This window comes from Nipponia nippon, unplaced genomic scaffold (assembly GCF_047370975.1).
Source record: "Nipponia nippon isolate SJK-2023a ecotype South Korea unplaced genomic scaffold, ASM4737097v1 scaffold_37, whole genome shotgun sequence".
Classification (NCBI taxonomy): Eukaryota; Metazoa; Chordata; class Aves; order Pelecaniformes; family Threskiornithidae; genus Nipponia; species Nipponia nippon.
Window position 1 is genome coordinate 3,087,687 of NW_028262355.1, and position 10,478 is coordinate 3,098,164.

The 10,478-nt window shown below is 45.6% G+C and overlaps 1 protein-coding gene across 2 annotated transcripts in view; it reads right to left on the reverse strand.

The window, feature by feature from the left end:
* LOC104020971 (complexin-4) overlaps window positions 1-10,265 on the reverse strand; it is a 46,913-nt gene extending 36,648 nt beyond the window's left edge. For both annotated transcript variants that reach the window (XM_087772766.1, XM_087772764.1), the window contains exons 1-5: window positions 10,022-10,265; window positions 8,368-8,522; window positions 8,169-8,276; window positions 4,853-4,914; window positions 4,033-4,132 (exon numbers count right to left, since the gene is read on the reverse strand). In XM_087772766.1, the coding sequence (XP_087628892.1) occupies window positions 4,033-4,132; window positions 4,853-4,914; window positions 8,169-8,276; window positions 8,368-8,522; window positions 10,022-10,244 (648 nt within the window). In that variant the 5' untranslated portion in view covers window positions 10,245-10,265. The remainder of the gene's footprint in view (window positions 1-4,032; window positions 4,133-4,852; window positions 4,915-8,168; window positions 8,277-8,367; window positions 8,523-10,021) is intronic.
* Between the last annotated feature and the right edge of the window lie 213 nt (window positions 10,266-10,478).

Here is a 10,478-nt window from a genome sequence, read left to right on the forward strand (position 1 = left end):
GCTCCAGGGAGCACTGAGGGTTTAGGAGCACATCTGAAATGCTTGTACACCAACACACACAGTAAAAGAAACAAAACAGGATGAACTGGAAGCATTGGTCCGTTCCCAGAGCTATGTCGTCACTGGTATCAGTGAGACTTGGTCAAATGAGTCCCACAATTGGAGTGCTGGGATGGAGGGCTATAGGCTGTTGAGGAGGAATAGGCAGGGCAGGCAAGGTGGAGGCATCGCACTGTATGTAATGGAAAGGTTTGACTGTACAGCCCTTACAGTTAGAGATGATGTCGTTGAGAGCCTCTGGGTGAGGATTAGGGGGATGGAAAACAAAGCAGATGTCGTTGTGGGCATCCACTATTGATCACCCAGCCAGGATGACAGCACTGATGAGTTATTCTCTCTGGATGAGTTATTATCTCTGGATCAGTAGTCCTTGTCTTTATGGGAGATTTCAACTTTCCAGACATCAACTGGGAATACCATACTGCTGTGACAAGCAAGTCTGGGAAATTTCTGAAGATGAAGATAATTTCTCAGCACAAGTACTCAGTGAGCCAACTTAGGAAAGATTTCCTCCTAAACGTGTTTGTGAATAGAGGAGGACTTGTGGGAGGTGTGATGGTAGGTGGTTGTTTTGGCCACAGTGATCACAAAATGGTAGATTTAAAAATTCTTGGTGTAATGAGGAAAAAAAAGGTCAGCAGAGTTGCTACCCTGGATTTCAAGAAAGCAAACTTTAAGCTAGTTACCAGTGTTCCCCGAGAAACTGCTTTTGAGGGCTTAGGGGTCCACGAGTGTTGGTCAGTTTTTAAGAACCACTTTTTTAGGAGAACCTTGCATAGGAGCAGGCAACCTCATTGTGTCAAAAGTCAAGCAAGCAGGGCAGACAACCAGCTTGGCTGAACAGGGAACTCCTCTTGGAACTCAAGAGGAAAAAGAACTGTGTGATCTCTGGAAGCAAGGTCAGGCTTCGCAGGAAGATTACAGAGCTGTGGTTCACATATGCAGGGAGAAGACACAAAAGGCCAAAGCTCAACAAGAGCTGAAACCAGCCAGTGTTGTGTCCGACAACAAAAAGTATTAACATACTTTTTTTAAGTATGTTAATAGCAAGAGGAGGTCCAAGGAAAACATTGGACCAACACTTGTTGAAGATGGTCACCTGACAAATAGGGATGAAGAAAAGACAGAGGCATTCAACTCTTTTCTTGCCTTAGTCTGTACTAATACTGATAGACCTTGGGCTGCCCAGTTGTCTGAGCTGGAAGACCACGGCTGTGGGAGCAGTGACTTCCCATTTGTGGACACTGAAGTTTTAAGGGACCAGCTCTATCAGCTGAATGTTCACAAGCCCATGGGCCCGGATGGGATTCATCCCAGAGTACTGAAGGAGCTAGTGGACATTACAGCAGGACCCCTCTCAATCATCTACCAAAGGTCTTGGGAGTCTGGGGAGGTCCCCACTGACTGGAAGCTAGCCAACATTATTCCAATTTACAAGAAGAGCATGAGGGAAGATCCAGGAAACTATGGACCTGTTAGTCTAACCTCAGTGCCTGGAAAAATGATGGAGAAGATCATACTGGGTGCTCCTGAAAGGCATCTAAAGAACAATGCAATCATCACACACAGTCAACATGGGTTCACAAAGGGAAAGCCCTGTCTAACTAATTTGATATCCTACCATAAGGTCATCCACCTAGTGGATGAAGGGAAGATGGTGGACGTAGTTCTTCTGGATTTCAGTAAGGCTTTTGATACTGTCCCTCACAGCATCCTCCTGAACAAGCTGTCCAACTGTGAGATGAGCAGGTTCACAGCGCACTGGGTGAAGAACTGCCTGAATGGCAGGGCTCAAAGGGCTGCAGTGAACGCGGCTACATCTGGCTGGCGACCGGTCACCAGTGGCGTTCCTCAGGGCTCAATCCTAAGGCCAGTGCCATTCACCACTTTTATCAATGATCTGCATGCAGCAGTTGAACGCACCCTTAGTAAGTTTGCTGACGATGCTAAACCATGAGGTGCCGTTGACCCAAGGGACAAGAGGCCTTGCAGAGGGACCTAGATAGACTGGAGCATTGGGCAATCATCAACAGCATGAAATTAGACAAGAACAAATGTTGGATTCTGCACCTGGGACGAAGTAATGCTGGACACAAGTATAAATTGGGAAAGGAGTGGCTGGAAAGCAGCCCTGCAGAAAGGGATCTGGGGGTGCTGGTTGATGGTAGGCTCGATATGAGTCAGCACTGTGCCCTGGCAGCCCAGAGGGCAAACCGCATCCTGGGGTGCATTAAACATAGTATAACCAGCCAGTCAAGAGAGGTGATTATCCCACTGTATTTAGTGTTGGTGCAGCCTCACCCTGAGTACTGTGGGCCCCACAATTTTAAAAAGGATGTTAAGGTACTCGAATGCCAAGAAGGGCAACAAAGCTGGTGACAGGGCTGGAAGGCATGTCCTCTGAGGAGCAGCTGAGGACTCCCGGTTTGTTTCATTTGGAGAAAAGGAGGCTGAGGGGTGACCTCATGGCTCTCTGCAGCTTCCTGAGGAGGGGACGTGGGGAGGGAAGTGCTGATCTCTTCTTCCTGGGATTCAGTGATAGGACGTGGGGGAATGGTTCAAAGCTGCACCAGGGGAGGTTTAGACTGGACATGAAGCATTTCTTTACCAAGAGTGTGGTCAAACACTGGAAGAGGCTTCCTAGAGAGGTGGTCGATGCCCCATGGCTGTCAGTGTTTAAGAGGCATTTGGACAATGCCTTTAATAGTATGTTTTAACATTTGGTCAGGCCTGAAGTGGCCAAGCGGTTGGACTAGATGATCGTTGTAGGTCCCTTCCAAATGGAATTATTCTAGTCTATTATAAAACTGATCATGGCGTAATAATATCACCTCTGGTTCAAGAAATCTCTGACTCAGGGATCATTAAAGGACAGTCTATCAAAAGTACACATCCCGATAAGGTTCTGGGCAACACAAATTTCTGGTCTGATCTAGAAGGGTCATCCCTTACTGTTCTTAGGTTGATTCTAAGCTTAGAGAGATTCTCTCTTCCTCCACAGATGCATTTGCAGAACTTCTAAGATTAGCAGCAACATTTGGGCCAGAAGAGTTCCTAGATAAGGCATCAGGGACCAGGCGCATTAAAAAAGAGAGCAGCCTTGGAGTCTGAAATTTAATTTTCATTCAAGAGTTACAGACAGCTTTTACTATTACAACACAGTACAAGGTCCACCCCCTTTTAGGTGCATTCATGTTTACTTTTAGAGAAACTTTTACTACAAAATGACAGCTGTGTGTTTTATGGCTAATACCGACGAGTAGCACCTTTTCAGAAGAAATCAGAAGCCAAGAAACACACACTCATAGCTGTTGCAACCTGACACCACATTAGTATCTTTCTCTCCTGCTTGATAAGGAATTCACAGTCATCTGAATAGTATTTAAGAAGTCTTGAAGACTCCCTTATACCAGTAGTTTTCTATTGCCTTTAATCTTCAAAGCCTCACTATTTCTTGGAGGTGGGAAGCCTGAAGTAGCAAATTGAAATCTACTGTCAAAGAGCGAGCTTCGGTTTTTTAGTGACATTTCAAGAACCTCTTACAATCAGCTACAAAACCCTCTGCAGCTCTCAGATCAGCTTGAGAAATACTGTTCAAATTAAGGAGCTGCTCAAGCACTTGGAAGCTGAGGAACAGATGGTGGCTTTGGGACACCTCTACAGGCAAGTCAAAGACAACAGAAGGGTCTGAGCACATAAGAGTACGTTAGCATGACTAACTCCTAAGTAATAACAGAAAAATCAGCAGTACCTGCTGAGTCAGCTCAGGAGACTACAGATGCACTAATGTAGCTAAAAACTTGTCTAGCGCTTGAACATACTGCACCTCCTTTCAACTTCTGCTACCAAGATCAACATTTTCAAGAATACTGGAATTAACATATGGGGTCTTTGGGTGTTCAAATAGTTGCAACAATCTCACACTTAAAAAGCTAAGAAATGTGAGTAATTATGTTATTTCAGAGTACTTACAGTCAATGTTTTTTGGTAGTATGTTATCTTTACTCGAACAGGGTAGGGCTTGTTACGAAAGTCCCTCTGACAGGACGCCAATGCTTGCGTGGAACCATCACTATGCAAGAAGACAACTTGCATCAAACTATATCTTATGATTTATCAGTTAAGACAAAAAAGCATCAATGTATCACTAAGCAACATCATGATAGTTTTTCAATATGCAAGTTTTTCAAAAGCTGCCACACAACTGTACTGAGCTTTTCTGAAGTCTGGGATCAACAGTACTAGGTGCTTTACACAGGACACAACATAGACAGAATGCAGTAATGGGGAAATCCATCTGCTTCTAAGATATACTCCTGCAGCTGTGAACCGAGATGGAAATAAGCTATAGTCGGGACTGCACCAACTAAGCTAGACACCTCTCTTGTCAGAGAATCCAAAAAGATGTCGATTGTGCTGTTGACAATAAACAATCAGAAATCAAAATTAAACCAATTAATTTAATAGCAGGCAATTAGCTTTCAGTTAGTCACTTTTGTCAGTTATTAGCTGTGTGTGGACGATATCCATCAGCAATGAAGAGGTAAAAAAGTCTGTACCTCCGTATCTGAGTTCACCCATCCCAAAGGACATATTCCATTTAAATATCAGTCAGTTGCCAATTTCTGTGTTGTTACTGCCAAAACAGTGTTTTAACAAACAGAAAACCTCAAATGTAAAGGAAACAACAAAGTTTCATATGAAAGAAACCTTTATGTTTCTCAAAGAGTTTCGCGCAACATTTCATCATTCAAAAGCAAACATTTGTCATTAACGCTGAAAATAAACTTACTTCTGATGGTCATACAGAAGTTTTCCATTGTTGCCTACAACAATCACTCCAGGATTGTTTTTCTAGAAAAAGAAATAGCAAACAAACAGAATAGTTTAATTCGAAGTGAAACATAGGCTATCAGTGATGTTACTTTTCTGCAATAAAGCACCTAGAGTCATTACACTACAGATACACCACAGGTGGTTTTATTCTTTCTGTACTTCAGGATTACCTAAGCAAAATGACTGAGTAGCACTGTGTCATGCTGCATGCTTTGCAAGAGACTGCTACATTCTTTGCATAGTTAGGGGTAAAAAAACCCCACACAAATTAAGTTCCTGGATATACTACCAATTACCATCTTTTCACATACACAGAAATATAAAAGCCACAGATACGACAAATTCATATGTAGTGAAGACAGAGATTTTAAAACTAACAGATGACTTAGTACATCCAACTTTGGCTACATAACACTGGGAAAAACATCCAAACAGACACTACGTTGACATCCTACTACTCTTGTCACAGTCATTAGAAAAACCTCAGGAGCTATCTGTCAGAGACTAAACAAAGTCTACTGAACACATCCCCAGTTATTTAAATTGCTAGGGGACGAGAACAAGCTAAAACGATAATGGCAGAACAGATCTACAGTGCTATTCCGGTTGCCTCCAGGAGTTTATGAAGTGAACTCCAGTTTTTACAAAAGCACAAGATTTCAGAGTTAATCTTCCCTCCCCCTTCAACATTTCAATGCACCATCTCCTAAAGTGTACTGGTTTTGGCTGGGATAGAGTTAAATTTCTTCGTAGTAGCTTGTATGGGGCTATGTTTTTGATTTATGATGAGAACAGTGTTGATAACTCAGGGATGTTTTAGTTATTGCTTACACAGCCTCAAGGCCTTTTCTGCTTCTCACAGTCACCCACCAGTGAGCAGGCTGGAGGGCACAAGGAGTTCTGGGACAGCTGACCCCAACTGACCCAAGGATACCCCAGATCATATGGCATCACGCTCAGCAACAAAAGCTGGGGCAAGGAGGAATGGGGGGCATTCAGAGTTATGGCATTTGTCTTCCCAAGTCATCGCTGTGCATGATGGAGCCCTGCTTGCCTGCAGATGGCTGAACACCTGCCTGCTGATGGGAAGGAGTGAATTAATTCCTTGGTTTGCTTTGCTTGAGCACGCAGCTTTTGGTTTACCTATTAAACTGTCTTTATGTCAACCCATGAGTTTTCTCACTTTTACCCTTCCGATTCTCTCCCCCACCCCAACATGGGGGAGTGAGCAAGCGACTGTGTGATGCTTAGCTGCCTACTGGGATTAAACCATAACATAAAGGAATATGCTGTCCCACTAGACAGATTACCAGCTCTTAAGAAAAGAAAACAAGACTCAAATTTCAAGAATTCACAAAATAATGTCCTTCTCAATTCACAGTGGTGGGGTAGGGTGGTCCTTTGTCTTAAAAAAAAAAACAAACAACACTAAAACCAAACTATCTGTTTCCTTTCCTTCATCACACAGCTTGCAACAACAAAACAGTCCACTGGTATACAGAAATACACCAGTGTTTCTACTTCTCAGCAATGGAGTTTGGTCAGCTTAATTGCTTCAACATCAGTATTACCAGCTCAGTACCACTGGAATACTTTAATGTCATCTTCTTACTGTTTATTTCACTTTAACAACAGCAATATTGAATTAGTTCATAGCATACTTGCATATATTCTGCACAAAGCGTGTACAAACAGTTAAATTTCAAAGCACACGTGAATGCAACCCAAGTCTAATCTATTTTAGAGTACAGTAGACAGCTACTAACAAAAGTATTCAATGTTAATGGTCGATGGGCAGTCCAATTTCTGCTGGGGATCTTGTCTGGATGCAAGCACACTCAAAAACTTGAAAGATAGTGGGGAATAACTTCTCAATTTTTTGTCTCCAAAGGTCAGGAGGAAGATGTGCTGTAAGCTCTTGCGACATTTGGTGTGGTTCAGGTGTTCAGGGCCATGAAATTTATTTCTCTTTTTAAAAAGCTCGTCACTACTTCCACAGAGAAATAAAAATTCAACTCTATTATAACCTACAGCCTTAGAAGGAGGAGAAAAAAGGCTTTGCAGTTTTTAAATCAAGGTGCTTTTGAGTTGGCAGTACTAGATGAAGTCGACTTCTGGATGCTAGCATATTAGGCTGAGGAACAGTTACAGCACAACATCTTCCAGTGAACACACTAAAACAGCACCAAGAAGAATTTCTCCATACTAGGACTGAAGAAAGTAACAGGTTGTCATTAAAAAAAGTCTTACAAACTCCAGTATTTAAGACATGTCAGACCAATAAAGGCATGACGAAGACTTTTGTTTTGACTAGAAGTGACACATCATCACTTTCTAAAAAAAGGGTTTCACACCACAAAGTTCTGGCAAACAGTGTTGTGCACGTGCAATTTTTGATAGATGGCATCTTCAGCCAGCTAAACTACACCAGTGTCCATATTCATGCCAGAAGTCAGAAAAAAAAGGGGGGGAAAAAAAAGGATTTAAAAGTTCTTAAGAAGTTGAGCAATACTCTAATTCTATGCCTTGTCTTTGAAGATCAGAAACATAAACGTCACCTTCAGTCTTTCAACTTTTATACATGATGAACTTTGCTGTGTATCAAAAGCCATCTGTAGGAAAAAAAAACCTTGTACACCTACAAAAATATATCTAAAACATCTAAAAGCAAGCCAAAGTAGTGCAGGAAAAGCAAAAAAAGCAAAGCAGACCCACTATGCATTGTTAAAGTTTCCCAGGATCATTCTGGACTGGAAAACGGGAAATTCAAAACAGCAACTGTCACCCGCATCTGCTACAGAATTCTTGCTGCCAAACTGCTCAAGGCAGATTTGTTGCAAGAAAAAGAGCACCTCTGAAGGGAGACATAGAAATTTGTGTTTCCACAGTATCATACTGTGGTACAATATGCCTCTTCCAAAGCACACATCTTGAGATATATCAACATTTCAAATTGTGCATGGACATTCCAAATTTTAGCTTGTACATATGTACATGGCATTTTCCCTCCAAACCTAACACATGAACCAATGTTCAGTGGAGATTCATTGTGTGTTATGCTTCAAATTTCAAGCTTAAAAAGAAAAAAAAAATGCGTGAAAGTCTAGTAAAAAAATCTATAAGGGGAACTTGACTATTTTAATTTATTCCTTTGAAGTGAAGGGGGAGAGAGTAGGAAAATAACATTCTATTTTTTTCCACAAAGTTATATGTACAAAACAGGCAGGAAATTAATTAATAATCTTTGCTAGAAGAGTTTGCTTCTGACTAACCTTTCCATCATTGTCAAACGAATCAAAGAAAATTCCAACACCATTCCATTTATCAGCTGCCCCAAAAACAGGACCTTCCAAGCCTTGCTCTTCTGTAAACCAGATGGCCTATTACAGGAAGCACATAAGAGTCATAAGTCAAGATTCACCATTTAAAGCACAACTATTTTTTTTTCCAGTTAGATCAAATTCTTAATACCAATCCATCAGCTCCAATGCGGCCTCTTCCTGTAACTCGAAAGGTCACTTCAACTTCCCAATATTCAAATACTGACTTGTTTTTTGTCCACACTGATCCTCTTTGGCTTTTCAAAGATGTTGTTATACGAATCTGATCTGCACTTGGTATGGCATCTAGAAGGGAAAGGAACCAACACTGAGTATATGGAAGAAAAAGTATTGCAAGTGCTTAACCAGCCAATTAACAAATCCTCTGAATTCACAAAATTTTCTGGTCTCCTCAACTAGAGAACAGTTTTCAAGATAACTTTTTAGCGGAGTACTCAACCTCTTGAGAGGGGAAGAAACAAACCAAACCCCCACACCTCTACTTTCAACAACTTGATTACTAGTGCGTTACAGAAGACTGAATCACCTTCCATTTGGGACCACAACACACAACTAAAATAGAACCCTGGTCTTGCTGTTAAGGCAAGTACTAAATTAATTAAAAATCAGGTTTAGGTTTCTGCTGTATCCCACATGACTTTTCACAAATCACAGATTTCTGTTCTGCTTTTTAAAAACAGATGTTCTGATTTTCTGGCTTAGTAGTTGAAAAGAATAGGCATATATTTAGAAAGACAGATTCATTCACTTGTATTAAATAATAAACATTTATTTTTGTGATTATCTGTGTAAAAAAAGCTCATCTACAGATAGTTTCCTTCATGTCACTTGTAGCATAATGTCAAATAAGAGTCAAAAATTAACACTCATGAATTAACCAAAATAAACCAAATTAAAGTCTGCCAAAAAATAAAAACACAGCAGAAGCTACTGCAGAGGAACTATATTAAGGCAGACCCTTACGTACAGTAAATACCCACACATCTCTCGAGGCGGGGGGACTTACAGCAGACTAGATGCCTACGATCAAACCCTTAACCCGTACTGCAGAAGATACATGAACTGCATACGCTACGTTCAATAAAGTCGCATTTGCCAAGGCACAGTTTCCACCTCAAGCTCCTGTAATGTGCAACGCCCGGGGACTCCTCGCCGCACAGGGGCACAGGGCCCGCCGCAGCCGCGCCGCAGAGGCGCGAGGCCGACGCTCGCTCCGGCCGAGGCACACGGCACCACAGCGCGGGGCTCCGTGCCGCCCGCAGTCCCCTCCTCGCGGCAACAGCGCTACCGCAGCGCACGCAAGGCCGCGGGGAACTCGGAGCGGGTGCCACAGAGCCGGGGGAGGACCCGCACACGCTCCGCCGCCGGTCCCTCTCCTCTCTCCCCGTGGAGCCACGTAGAAGCCGGCGGGCAGGGCCCCGGGGGCGCTCCCGGCCCGCCCCGCCCGCCGCAGGGCTCCGCCGAGGGGGGCGGCCGCCGCGGGGGGCCGGGGCGGGGGGGGCGGCCGCTCCGGCTCCTCTCCCTTTCGGCCGCTGCCGGCCGCAAGCGCTCCCGCCGCTTTCACCCGGTGCCTTGACGGCCCCCGGCACCCAGCCGAGGCTGACCGGTCCCGCCGGCCCCGGCCCCGGCCTGTGGCGGCCCCTTCCCGCACCTTTTGCTCCAGTAACAAGGATTACGCGCCCCCCGCGGGGCCGGCCGCAGCTGCCCACACGGCAGGACCATGGCGCGGCCCGGCCCGGCCCGGCCCCCCTCGCACGCCGCCGCCGCCCCCCGCCCGCACTTACTGCCCGTGTGCACCCAGAACGGCACCGTCCCATCCGCCTGCACCAGGTGCGGCCCCTTGAAGCTGTACTTGTACTCAAAGCGGCGGTGCGGCAGAGCCGCCGCCGAGCCGTCCGCCGCCGCCGCCGCCGCCTGCCCGAGGGCGAGCGGCAGGCGGCCGAGGGCGAGCAGGGCAGCGGCAAGGAGGGCCGCCGCCGGGCCACCCCGCTGCGCGCGCGCCGCCATCTTGCACCGTGCCGCCGGGCGCCGGACACAGCCAACAGGGCGCCGCCCGATTGGCCGAGCGCGGGGGCGGGCGAAGGGCGGGGCGGTGCCGCAGCCGGGCCGGGCCGCGGCGGACGGGGGCGGCCCTGCGACGCCGGCAGCTGGGCCTCGCCCCCAGCCCACCGCCCGCGGGGGCGCCGGCGGGGCGGCGGGGGGGGCCGTGGCGCTTCTGAGGGGCAGTGGGCGGGCGCCGCT